At 46.3% G+C, this 13,930-nt stretch overlaps 1 protein-coding gene across 1 annotated transcript in view; it reads left to right on the top strand.

The window, feature by feature from the left end:
* Slit3 (slit guidance ligand 3) overlaps positions 1-13,930 on the top strand; it is a 561,683-nt gene that overhangs the window by 428,601 nt on the left and 119,152 nt on the right. Inside the window, exons 7-8 of the mRNA XM_051180959.1 lie at positions 3,790-3,861; positions 9,303-9,466. Coding sequence (XP_051036916.1) covers positions 3,790-3,861; positions 9,303-9,466 — 236 coding nt within the window. The remainder of the gene's footprint in view (positions 1-3,789; positions 3,862-9,302; positions 9,467-13,930) is intronic.

The following is a 13,930-nucleotide window of genomic DNA, read 5'->3' as shown; positions in this document are numbered from 1 at the left end:
ATGGTTCAAGGAACCATGCAGACAACCCCTTCAAACTCCAATAAAGAGGAAAAAAATCTCCCAATCGCCCAAAGATTCCTGAGAAGTATACTTCCATGGACCCACTTTAGATTTAGGACCTCCAAACTTCAGGAGAAAAAAAATTCAAGCCACCAAAGTCATGGTTTTTGTTATAGCAGCAACAGGAAGTCTATACAGATCTGATTTCTGAGGGCAAACTTGCTGGGATTCAAGTTTTAACACCACCCTTTAGTTCACGGGGTAATGAGAGGAATTGATATGAGCTCTGGGCTTCACTCTCGTGATCGAAAGGCCAACACTTTATCAACTGAATCACCTTTCCACTCCTTGACGAGAGGAATTGAATAGTAGGATATAGAGCCATAACCCAGAGCCTGCCTCCACATAAGAATCTCATGGTTAATACTGGGGATTGGTGCCATCTCACTTAATCACTGCCTGCACTCTGTGAGCTCATTATTACCCTTGGTTGCAAAGGAGAAAGTTAATGAGATTCAAAAAGTTGCCCATGGTGACATGGGCCGTAAAGGGCAGAGCCAGACTCTAACAAGGGCTCTGCCTTTGAGGCCCATGCTCACCAGTGCTGCCCCTCTTTACTGAGAACCTCATGCCAACTCTCCCATTGAATGCCAAATGCTTAGGCAGAACCTAAGAGCCAGACAGAGCATGGTGTACCCTCCCTGGGCCAAAGCTGCCAAGACAAGAAATCAAATGAATCTGTGTTTCTTAGCAAAACAGCAACCACAGCTTCCAGGGCAATCAGTGTCTAAGAGGTTAGCAACCTTCTGACATCCCCGGGCCAGCCAGCCTCAAGCAGCAAATCATGAAAGTGTGAATACTGTGTTTAGTCATTCAGGTTCTGGAATAATTGCTATTATCGTAAATGTTTTATAGCTCTCATTATGGCTCACATTTAAATATCAGTGTAGTAATACGTTAATAAGTCATTGCTGCTGGGCTGCTGCTGGATACATTTCCTGATGAAGCCTTACTGTTAGCTGCCCTGTATTTGCAGCCAAGTGAGGGTTGGCTATGAACTCTTGGGATCTGAACCAAGCACTCACTTGCTGCCTGCCTGGCTTTGTTCATTGTATGCACTGCCTTGCACAGAGTGGAATTCTGAGATGATAGGAGAAGCTAAGGCAATGCTTCTGTCCTGGAGACTTTCCTGATCCAGTAGAGCTCAGCTTGATGGGGTTGATGAATTCTTTCTTAGTGTTGCCTGGTAAGACACGCCGAAGGTTTCCTGGATGGACAGACATGTACACACACGTGCACGCACAAAAACATATTGGTGGGGAAAGAGCTACACAAAACAGCCAAAAAATTTCTACTTCTGAACTGGTGCAGCTGCATGAGACACAAACACAAGTGGTTGTAAGTGGGTGTGTTCATCTCTACTGGGTGTCCAACATAGTGCCAGACATGTGGTGGGTATACAGTTAATGGTGGGGGGGGGGAGACAAGAACCAGGCTCTTCTCTGTGTGACTCCTACCTTCCTCCTGTTGGCCAAGCAAGGAATGGAGAGCACAGGACATTCAAGCAGTGGATTTGGGTGGCAGGTGTCCCTGCTTGGGACTAAGGTCACAAGGGCTGGAGATCTAGTCAGGTTGAGGCATGGGGTGACAGTGTTTAAATGAGCAGCACTCTTTCTCTTTGGAAGGTTGAAGCAAGGGATACACTGCAGGCCAGGGCTAGATTTTCTCCAACACAGTTAGGAAATTAACACTCTCTGTTTACTGAAGGCACACTACACGCACCCTGCATCCATAGATCACAGAGAAGGCGCAGTAAGGAAAAGGCATATCTCTGAGTTTGAGGCCAGCTTGGTATACAGAGTGAGTTCCAGGACAGCTAGGGCTACATTTTTTAGCCAGGCAGTGGTGGTGGATGCCTTTAATTACAGCTCTGGGCAGGGTGGGACAGAAGCAGTGGAATCTCTGAGTTCAAGGCTAGCCTGCTCTATAGAACAAGTTCCAGGACAGCCAGGGTTACATGGAGAAACACTGCTTCAAAAAACAGGAAGAAAGGAAAGAAGGAGAGATGTCATTCTGTATATGTTTCTCATACTGGTTAATAAATAAATAAAGCACTGTTGGCCAGTAGGAAAGGAAGATAGGAGGGACTAGGAGACAAGGAGAAAGAGAAAGTAGTAAGGAGGAGTCAACATGGAGAGTCTGGAGAGAACAGGACCGCCATTCCTCCGCTCTCATAAGACCACGTGAAAATACATAGAAATGGGTTAATAATTAAGGCAGAGCTAGCCGATAAGAAAATAGCACCTGGCCAATATCATTGTATCAAATACAGAGTCTCTGTGCATTATTTGGGGCTGGTGCGGCGACAGGACAAGACCAGGTGGCAGGCAGAAAAAACGTACTTGTTACAAAGGGAGGGAGGGAGGGAGGGAGGGAGAGAGAGAGGGAGGGAGGAAGGGAGGAAGGAAGAAGTAATATATTTACCAAGAAGCCACAGGACCATCTTCTTGCCCAACAATGGCTCCTCCTTGAGGTAAAGAGCAGTGGTGTTCTAGAAAAGAGTGGTAGAAACCGGGTTGATGAGAAGAGAGTGAGATCTGGTATGTCTCTGAAAACATCAGCGGAAAGAAAGGCCCGGGAACAAGTGGACAGCAGGAAGGAGCAGACCAAAGCCTGGATCCAGCTCTTGCCCTTTGGAATGCAAAGCAAGTGTGGGGTTGGAGCCGGAGAACCCGGCCTCCCCACTCCTGGCCACCTCCCCAGTGTGTAGTCATCTACCCGAATTGCAGGAGGCCCTGCAGAGATTTCCCTCACTGTCACATTCTCCTGGGCTTCATAATGGGTGTTTTTCATGGGTAAACTGAGGCAGTGCTTTCTTAGATCCTGATTACAGCTCTTCAGCAGCTGCATTTCCTCAGCTCTGTTTGTACAGTTCACATCTTTCCCTATGCTTTTCCCTGCCAAAGGGACCAGCCGGTATTAAATTTGCCTCATGGGAACTCCATCTGTGGTCAAGAGAACCGGAAATGGGAGAATTGGTCCCTCTTGAGATCAGTTAACATTCTTGAAGGACCAGAAGATGCTTGGGAAATACAGATGAGCCTATCAAGATAGCATCATGTGCAAGGCAGTGTATGAGTGAACAAAACAAGAGTGGGGTGAGAGAGGGCTTGGTCTGATCCCACCTGCATGGATGAGCGTCAGTGGCAGAGCAGGAAGTTGACTTGTCTGGCTGCAGCTCACTCTTCATCTATAACAGGAGTGTAACATCCCCTTTGGGGGTTCTACACTACCAGTCAAAGGGGTACTCTTCCCTCTCCCTAAAAGAGATCAATCAGTAGCATGTAACTGACGTATCCCAGTAAGTATTAAAGATGTCGGGGCCCGAGAAATAGCTCAGCCATTCTTTGTGTGTACAGCACCCATGCCAGACAGCTCCAGGTGTATCGGATGCCTCTGAACTGTGTGGACAGCAATAATCATGTGCATATACCCACACACATATGCATACCCATGATTCAAAATACAGTGACTAATTTTTAAAACAAAAAGGAAAGGTATTGTGACGAGGCACTCATCACGTAGCAAGAATGAGTCAGGGACTTATTGCTCGTGGATGGCAGAGGAACCTACACAAATCAGGACTTGGGATTACCCCATTGTCTGGAGAGTTTCCCCTTGTCTCTAGGCACTTGGATGCTCTGGTTCTTAATTGTTGACCATGCCCTCTCCTCCTCAACACTTCTCAGTTGCCCTTATTCCTAACTTCCTTTTCCTCTGTCTCCGCAGCACCCTCAACAACAACAACATTAGCCGCATCCTGGTCACCAGCTTCAACCACATGCCGAAGATTCGGACTCTGTGAGTAAAGTCTGCTTTCTCCCTATCCATCTCCTACCTTTAGCAGCCCAGGGGCTGCTGTCTCTGCTTGTAAAACCTACTGGGCTGTGAATGGGCACACAGCTCCCACTGCCAAGCAAGTGGAGATTTAGTGAGTGAAGGCAGGTACAGAGGAGGGTCATGGTACAGCCATGGTTCCTAGCTGTCATTCTGTGCCCGGAAAACTCGTTTCTTATCACCTGAAACTGTGAGAAGCCTTCCTGCACTGTGTGTGTGTGTGTGTGTGTGTGTGTGTGTGTGTGTGTGTGTGTGTGTGTGTTTGGTAGAAAATCTGTTAGTTTTATGTTGCCAAAAACTACTCAGTTAAAAACAGAAAATGTATGTGATGAGATGACTCACCCCCGCCATCGCTGCTGCCACCAGCATAGACCTCAGTCATGCCCATGCTATATCCCGGCAGTCCTGTCATGAGATGTGATTTTCCCTTCTGAGAATGGAAGAAGAATATTTGTCCTTTCGCTATCCCACCAAGGTGGCACCTGCCACATGTTCCTGCTCTCTGAGCAACGTTTGGATATTAGACTACACTAACTTAGTGCTTCATCTTTTAATGCCTTGGATAAGATTAAGCCTTTAGGTTGGATGCTCCAGAAGCATGCCCATGACTCTTGCTATCTGGGGCACTCTACTCTCAGCCAGTAACCCATTTGTAAGTTTCTCTGCAGTTGAACCTGGTTGGCTTTTCCAAAGAGGTTCCTGCTTTCAGAGTGTTTGCACCACAGCAGAAAGGGAGAGCCAACCCCTGACAGTTTTTAGCTAAGTACATTTAGAACCAAAACAAAGAACTGCAATGCCCTTTGCCCTTAATTGGCTCTATGACCGCTTTCCCTTCCGCTATGATTATGGCTGGTGAAGAGCACATGGAACTGCACACATACAGTGCCCAGCACCCAGCAGATAACAGATGACATTATATACTATCACCACACAATCATCTAGAAATCTGGACTGACCACTGCAAGCTCCTCTGTGCTCCTCAGGCAACCTGAAATCTAAGAGAATAGAAATTCTCTGAGTAGCACTTCCCAGACCAGCTGCTCAGAACCATCTGGAACTTCCCCCAAAACAAAAGTCCCAGGCCTGTGGTGTGGGTCTTGCCCATAAATATGCTGGCAGTGAGCCTTTGTGTGCTTGTAGTTAGAAAGCTGCTGCATTCCTGAGAGAGTAAGCTTATGTCTAGGTGAGAGGAAAGCAAAGACGAAGGAAGGGATGTGTAAGAAAGCAGTGTGAGCATTTTGGAGCAGGCAGATCTAAGTTTACATGCAGACTCCACCACTTACTTAGGACATATCTTCATCTTTCTGTGCTTTGGGGCAGGGACTTAATGATTCATACTTACATTAGAGTCACCGTGGGGGTGCACTATGGTGTGACATGGGAAGTGCTTATTGCAGCTATGCACAGTAGTGTTAGTTATTACCAATAGTTATCATCCCAGACCAGTCTCCCATCTCTGCTCACAGATTCCTGTTGGGTGCCCTCAGGTGGCAACACACTAGGAAAATGTGTCATTTCCCTCCCTCTGAAAATAAGAGTGGTACATTAATAGAATTTTAAGGAGACACCCTTTGGTCTTCTGAGCACCCAGCAAGCCACACTGAAGCTCTGTGACAGGCTTCCCTCTGTAACTTCCTCAACAACAGTGACGGGAAGGATAGGTCCACAGGAGCTGAGGGAGGTGGCTAACCTGGGATCTTGGGTGCCTGCTTGGGGCACGTTGAGGAGGGGAAGTGGGTAAGGAGTTTTATCTCATTTCTTTTGTGATTTTTCTCTGTGGTACCAAATACCCGTCTGATGAGTTCAGATCAATCAATCAATCTCGTCTGTCCCTTTGCTCTCTGCCTGCTGCCATTTTCTCTTTAGTTTAACTCGGAGATGGCTCTGTACAGAACTCCCTGGGGACAAACTGACTAATCCCCCTTCACTGTAATTAAAGCGTGATTGGTGTTGAAGAAGGAGGGAGGTGGAGAGAGGAAGGAAGTCATAAATGGGATTTCCAAAGGAAAGCTTTTACATAGAATTCAGAAAGCCGTGTTTGATAGAAAATGAACACTGACCCTCTCTAAAAGGATTTGCTGGAAATTTAATTTGGCATCTGTGGCTAAAAGGCACCTTTCGTAAATTGGCATTTGTATTCATTCGCCTTCTGTTCCACAGAGGTGGCCTCCTGTGTGTGGAGTATGATGTGCCCATCCTCAAAAGATCACAGAACAGCATGCCAGGGCCCCACCCACCTGGATGCTTCCACATCTGGATAAGCAGCAGCCACAGACAGGCAGATTATGGTTTGGGAAGAGACTCAAATCCACTGTTCCTGGACTCATGATAACAGCAAACATTTCTTCCATGGTCCTACCATGCGCTAGGCCTTGTGTGAAGCGCTCCCCATGAGTTACTTCAACCCACAGACCGGTCCTTCCCATTTTATAAAAGGTAGCACTAAGGCCTAGAATGAAATCCCTGCCCCCAAATCTAAGTCAGAAAGCGGGAAGCAGTATTAGATAATTTCACATCGGAGCCAGCACTCAAACCACCCAGAGGGGTGGAAAACAGAACATGGATGGGACCAGATGAGCAGAGCATTCATCCTTAGGAGAGACCGGAGCTTCCTTATGATTCTGGACCTTATGTCATCCCCCTTACAACTTAAAATGGTGGAACACAATTAAGTAATCTCCTTTATCGCTAAGTGGATTTGAACCCTTCCTACCCAATTTCCACGCCAAATTTCACGATGCTCATGATTATTTTTTAAAATAGTACTTAGTAAGCCAGCATGATAGTATGCAACTGGTCTGTAATTTTGGTACCCCTAGGGCAAGATGGAAGGCAGAGACTGAGGAACCCCTAGAAGCACATGAGCAAGCTAGCTTGCACACTGGCAGGTAACAGAGACTGTCAGACACAAAAGAAGGCAAAGACTGACACCCTAGGTTGTCCTCTGACCTCCACATGTGCACTGTGGCACTCCCACATTCACACACTCACATGCACACACACACACACACACACACACATATGCATACAAATGAAAAGCATGCATGCTAGCTGGAGCAGAGTTGCCCCATTTTATCTTCCCAGTATGCTGTGAAAGACAACTTTAAAGAATCTATCTAGCTTGACCCTGCCATCGTCTCTGATAGATATTCCTGATGGAAAGAGCCGATCCTGTCCCCTGCCCAGGGCTTTCTGATTAAGGCTCCAAGTGACTTCTGTATCAGTTGAGGTCACTACTTTTCTGTGATCCCACTTTGGAATGGAGAAGGTCTCAGGAAGATGGACAAAGGGATAGACCCGTCTGCAACAAGATTGAGAAGAGCGGTGATTTGGGGCTGAGAAAGAACTCACTTAACACCATCTTCAAAAGGGAAACCTCCAACATTTTGGCTAACCCAGAAAGGAAGCATCTGGCTAAAACCCGAGTGTGTCTAAACCTTGTTCTTGTCCTGTTAAAAAATTTCACCCTCAGTTGGCGCTGATGGGAACTTGTTCTGATTTAGCCACCTCCACCTCTGAGACCTGCTCTTGTCTGGAAGTTATCTCTGTTGTCCTAACATCATTGTGTTACTACCAAACAGGGCACATAAAAGGCAAACTGATTAACTGGCTGGTCTCCTAGCACAAATAGAATCCCCTCCCCTCAGCCCACACTACACAGCAGGCTGCCCTGTGCTTCTTTCCCTCACAGAGCCGCTGTGGAGTTTGCCCAGACACCACTTCTTCCTGATAGGGGCTGGCAGGAAAATCCCTGGCCTCCTCCAGCTGTTTAGGAAAGGATAAGTAATCTTATCCTTTATGTGATTATACTCATTAGCAGTCAGAGGTCCTGCCTACCCTCTTCCCATTGAGGCGTTTCCCTCGCCTTGGGACTTTGACCACACTGTCCTTCCCAACTATTTCATGGTATTCAGGAAAGGTCATGCTTACATCAGCTCAGAGGGCTTGGGCTTGGAAACTAAAGGGGGAAAATATGCTAGGACCCCATAGTTTCTATGTCTAGGGCCTTGGGGCTTCTGAAAGTGTATCTGACTTACTCTGAAATACAAGAAGTATTTAATATCTATAAATATATCCAGCAAAAAAAAGATGTCTTACATTTTATGTAAGTTTGAGGTTCATTTAATCCATATGGGATTTGGGGCAGCCAAGCCCCCATGGACCTGGCCTGCTGGAGTTCTGTGCCCACTCAGCCAGCACACAGCCTGAGTTAGCTGCACTTGGCTAGTGCTTGGCAATGTTGACCTTGTGCTAAGTGGGATGTGGTCAAGGGCCCTTCAGTTCCTCATTATAGTACAGACATGCTCCAAGCCACTCCTCCTGGCTGCCGTGCTGTATTAATGGGCCTGACTCAGGGCTCTCAACAGTCCCAAGGTAACAGCTGGCTGATTAGTGTGTTCAGGAAATTTACAACGAAACCCGAGTCTCATGCTACTAAAACTCACGTGCCACCAATTCTAACAACTGTAGGGAATATGGAAGTTGGAAATGCTGGCATGGAGTCCTTAAGAGGGGCCCCCAGAAGCTCCTGAGTGTCCTCAGTTTGCCTCCCGGCTCATAGGAGGAAGTTCAAGTCACTTAGCCAGAGGAAATTCCCCTCGGAAGTGACACAGGCAGGTCCATCTAGGGAACCCTGGCCACTCAAGAGCAAAAAACTGATCTGGAATCACAGCTCCCATAGAAAAGCTGTAGTCTAGAAGTGGTTAGGAAGTCTTTGCAAAGGCAGCTATAACAAAGTAGGAAACAGATCATGACAAGGAGAAGGCAGGCGCCATGGAACGGGCGAAGGATTACATGACCCTGCTCAGAACAACACCTTATTTACCAGAGAGAAGGAATGTCCTCCCGAAAGCTCCTTCTCTCTGCCTCCTCACCCTGCCTCGAGTGCGCAGTTGGTACTGGCTTAGAACTCTCCACATTTCATGCTGTGGGGACATAAAGGACACTTAAGATGCCTTTTATGATGGAGAGGCAGCGAAGGCTGTAGCAGATCTCAGCCCTACCACCCCACAGAAACAGAGCAGAAACACAATTCCATCTAGGTCAGCTATAAGTCCCACACTCCAGTGTGGCAGAGCTGGTCTGTCTGAGTCACACCAGGATGGGTGGTGTCATTCCCTGTCATCACACTGTAGTGATACCATCCTCCCTCTCCTCTGTGCTGATGCTTGCTTGCGCGGAGAGGAAAAGAGTAGAATTACTCTGAAGATGTGGAAATTGTTCAGAACTGTTGACTGTGGCCTGCCCAGGAAGATATTAGTGGCTTCTGATTTTTTTTTCCCTGTGCACAGGTGGTCAGGAATGCTGCCCTAGGCTTATGTAAAGTATCATGCTGGGGGCAGAGGCACCAGAGGTCTAGCCCACTCTCTTCTCCATGTAATGGCATCTCTCTCTCCTTCTCCCAGGCGTCTCCACTCCAACCATCTGTACTGTGATTGTCACTTGGCCTGGCTCTCAGATTGGCTGCGACAGCGGCGGACAGTTGGCCAGTTCACCCTCTGCATGGCCCCCGTGCACCTGAGAGGGTTCAATGTGGCAGATGTGCAGAAGAAGGAGTATGTGTGCCCAGGTGAGCCTGCTTTCCTTGCTCCCCCCACCCCCAATGCTAAGCTAAGATCCACATGCCCATCAGGACCCTGGTCCTGATCATGCCCTTACCAGGGATTGGTATGGAAGGAACCCCATAGTCAGCTGAGATGTGCAGTTATGAGTTGAAGAGCTTGCATTCTGCAAGGAGATCCAAGAGAGGATCTGTTGGCATCTAGAATAGAAGACACTAAAATAACTCATGAATCACTCTCTTTTGAGCCCTCCAGAGCCCCCCCCAGCACTAGGAAACCTCAAATTTGATGAGCAGCATGTCAGCAGAATGAAGATGTTTCCAAATTGACAACACACCCTTTGCCACCTAAATGCCTGCAGAAATGGGGAGACGGGATGATACAGGCCCTGGAATAAGCCTGTCTAGCTAGAAATCCTAGCTCTCCCCTTACTGATGTGAGATTTTTAGCAAGTTATCATTCACCTGAAATAGAAATAATTCTACAATACAGCCCTAAGAATGGATGGGAGGATTAGGTAAAATAATGAATATGGAGCACTTAGCCTAATACTTGGTAAAATTGAGATAAGTGAAGTTTGATTATTATAGCTTAGTGGGCCCACAGGATGTGCTGAGCAAACATAAGGGTTTGATCTGTGGGTGACTGGGACCCAGATTGCCTACATAAGCACTAGGAATTGAAGCACACGGGCACATAATAATTCAGATCTCCAAGAATGGAAGGTGGCTGACTGACCCACTATCTTCCCAGAGGGCATAGCTCTTAAACTAGATCCTAAATTCTGTTTGCTTCTGCCAACTCTTCTGGTGACAAAGAAGTAGAGATAAGTTCTGGGCTTATTGGAAAGGAAGGAACACACACACACACACACAATTCCCTAAGAGTCATATAGGTTTCCAGGAACCCAGTCCTGGATTAGAGTCCAATAGCTTCTAAGAAGCTGAGCCTGGGTAGCCAGTGCACACAAGGAGCCCACTGTGCACTTCTTTCTCTTCTTAGCTATTATCCACTTTTTGTTTTGTCCTAGTTTGCTTTCTTCTGCTGTGATAAAACATCAGGCAGAAGCAACTTGAGGAGGAATGGATTTAGTGCATTTCCAGCTTACAGTCCATCTTTGAGGGGAGTAGGACAGGAAATGATGGCAGGAACGGAAGGAAGCAGGAGCCATGGAGGAGCACTGCTCACTGGCTTGCTTCCCCACGGCTTTCTCAGCCTAGTTTCTTACACAACCCGGGACTACCTGCCTATCAATCATTAATCAAGAAAACGCCCTACAGACTTCCTTGTAGGCTAATCTAATGAAGGCATTTTCTCAATTGAGTATCCCTCTTCCCCGGTAACTCTAGCTTGTGTCAGGTTGATCAACACACACACACACACACACACACACACACACACACACACACACACCACTAACCAGCACTGAGGGTTAACAAACATCCAGGCCCCAGGATGCCCAGGGTATAGACCTTGTGTGCAAATCATTCAGTTCTTGAATTCCCCATGCCCCTCCTCTCTCTTCCCTGCTCTTTCCCCGTCACACTATCACTTCATCACGTTATTTATTCTCCGAAAACATTTTTAACACATCTCTAAGTAGTACCTCAATAACTTCCTATGGACGCCCACTTAGAAATCACTTCCCATCAAACACATATAATAAAACCGTTTATCACACAAGCACCAAATTCAAATATAGTGACTATAATTACAGCAATTATCAGGCAAAGGGTATAATATCGGCATAAGTGCCAGTGAAAGAAATAATTACAGAGTGCAGGAGCCATCCAAGAGCTACTGAGGAAAACTAATTAGGGAGAATGTAAAAACACTACATGACAGGTGGGTGCTGAGAGTCAAGTGGCATGTGACCGTGACTGCTTCTTTGCGTGAAAGCTGCCTCCTGTCAGCACACTGCCCAGACACTGCTTATCCAACAGTCTTCAGAATCCAAGCCCCATGGGGATAAGGTGCCCAACCCCAGGCCTAGAAATGCCAGTGCCTGACCCCAGCCCTTTGAAAAGCCTAGCTCTAGCAGTGGTTTCCTTGGCTAAATGTAGGAACAGAACATCTTTATCCTCTCCCTGAATAAAGCAGCCACACCCACCGCACATGATGGTCCTTGTAATTTCTGACATGAAACTAGATGTCTTTTGAGGACATGAGTATCCACCCACCCCACCCCACCCCATCTCTAGACAGCAATAAGCTCTAAATCTCGCCCTATCACCAGTAGTAGCAGCTTTGGGCATTGATTCAGGGATTCTTCCCCCTATGTGCAAAGGGTTATTTCAGGGACTCATCAGCTACCCAAGGGTTAAAACATAGACTGTTCTGAATGGGTGCTTTAGAAAAGCTCAGAGTTAGTTAAAATGCTCGGGGGACCTGGTGTGTTGAACCCCTGTGAGGAATGGACACGACCATGACAAGTGAGGTATGAACTCCACACAAGTGTTGCCTCCTCTGTATGATAGGTAGTTTATAAGACCATAATAAGGGATGCTAGAGGAATGGGTGTGGAACAAGGCAACTAAGATAGCAGTGACCAATCTGGGAGGTCCTGAGAAGGTCACAGAGAAGGGTTGTCCTAAGTTCTCACCTCCCTTGAGTGCACCACCACAGTGGACCCACCCACCTCAGGCCAGAGCCCAGCAAGGCATCCAAGTGAGACTGCCTGATGTGGACCTGGCTGTGATTGTCTGAAGTTGCCCAAATAGAAATTTAAGAGCTTACCGAGGGGTCTTCAGTGAAGGACAAAAACTTTGGAATGATGCAGATGGCCACTCACATGGAGCACCAGTTAAGTCTTATGGAGCATCAGTTAAGTCTCCTGTGACTGTGGCTCCATTCCCTGAGTCCACTGTCAAAGCAGCTCCATTCCCTGAGTCCTGTGGTAGCTAAATTTTCCCCCAAACACAGCTCCAGAGATAGGAAAGACCTCCTCTCACTCACCTGGAAGGTCCTCACTGTCCAAGTCCCTGATGGCACCCTTGAATTAAATCCAAGCATCCTGAGCTTGGCCTCCCTTCACTTCCCCTAATCTCTCCTCACCTCCCCTCACCACCTAGAAGCTATGGAGATGGGCACATTATCTTTCCAGCTAACCAGAACTCTGTCAGCAGCACACTCAGCAAATGCATCTCCTGTCAACTACCCATCCAATCTAAGACATTTATTCCCGCCCTATGGAGAAGCAGTTGGGACTTTTTATTTTAAACCAGGGTGAGGGGGATGCATCTCTATTTCGTCTTTTATTAGAGTGGCTTCTATGTGGCACAGCCTGCCTTGCTGGGCTGCCTTCAGTGAATACTGAAGGATTTCTCTGTCAGCATCTTTTGTTTCTAGAGCCTGAGGGCTTTAAGGGCCCACGGGCCATGTTTCATCTGCTTGTCCCTTGGAATATACTAGAATTTTATCAAAGTGTGTAATACATTAGAGAAAGGTTTCATGTTACATAATTTGTAAGTTTTTTATTTTATTTTTCATCTTCATCTAATGGTCTTATTTGGGAGTTCATAGTCTAAGATTTATCTTTCTGTGTGTTTCTTTCCTGATATCTTAATCTCAGCGAGTTCCTACCTGTCATTAGTCATAATTTATGGCTATTTGTTAACTATTTGACCTCCCGAATCAATTATCTCTTCCCTTTGAATGTCTTTGAGCCCATCGATTTGTCTATCCATTTCAGACTTGTGGCCTTGAATATGAAATATCTTTTCATAAAGATATCAATCTTATCTTCCAGTAGTAAAGGACAGATCTCGGGTTTTTTTTTTCCTGGTGCCCCTAAACAGGGCTGAATCCCAACAACCTCTCCATCAGTTTCCTCTTTACCATTCAAAAATAAAATATACTTATCTCCCTGGAACCAGAAACTTTCTTTCATTCTCGTTTTCTTTCTTTCTATTTGAGACTAGTTACCAAGTATAAAGATAATTAAGGTAGGCTGTGTCTAGCCACCCCTCTCCTTAGGAGGTTTTAATTAAAATACCATAATTGAACATTGCAGGAATGAGATTATTAGGTTTATTTAGCCATTTCCAAAGTTATCATGCCTCTGGTATTTAAGTCATGTTCATTTATATTCTCGTCATAATCGCTGGAGTCTCCTTTGTCGCGGCAGTCTTGTTCTTGGCTTTTGAAAGGCCAGAGGCCAGTTGGGAAGCTTCATTTGAATACTGGAATTAATTTATTCCAACATACTCACAAGGCCATTGGATATTTTTACTCTGCATTCTACTGGGTGATTTCTTTCTTTCTTTCTTTTTTTTTTAATCAGAAAGAAAGAAACACCAGAGTGTTTGCCCCTCTCTAGTGTAGTTTATAGTCTTTGTCTTGGCCCCTCCTCCTGCCTCCTGGGGCTCCCAGACTCCATGGATTTTCAATTCTGTAGCATTTAATAATAAAGAGCAGCATTTAATGTGGGTTATTTTTTTTTCTGCCAAAAGAGACAGAAAAGTGTTCAGCCA

The sequence above is a fragment of the Phodopus roborovskii genome, unplaced genomic scaffold, assembly GCF_943737965.1.
Source record: "Phodopus roborovskii unplaced genomic scaffold, PHOROB, whole genome shotgun sequence".
In the NCBI taxonomy this organism is placed as follows: Eukaryota; Metazoa; Chordata; class Mammalia; order Rodentia; family Cricetidae; genus Phodopus; species Phodopus roborovskii.
This window is presented reverse-complemented; position numbering and strand designations above follow the sequence as displayed.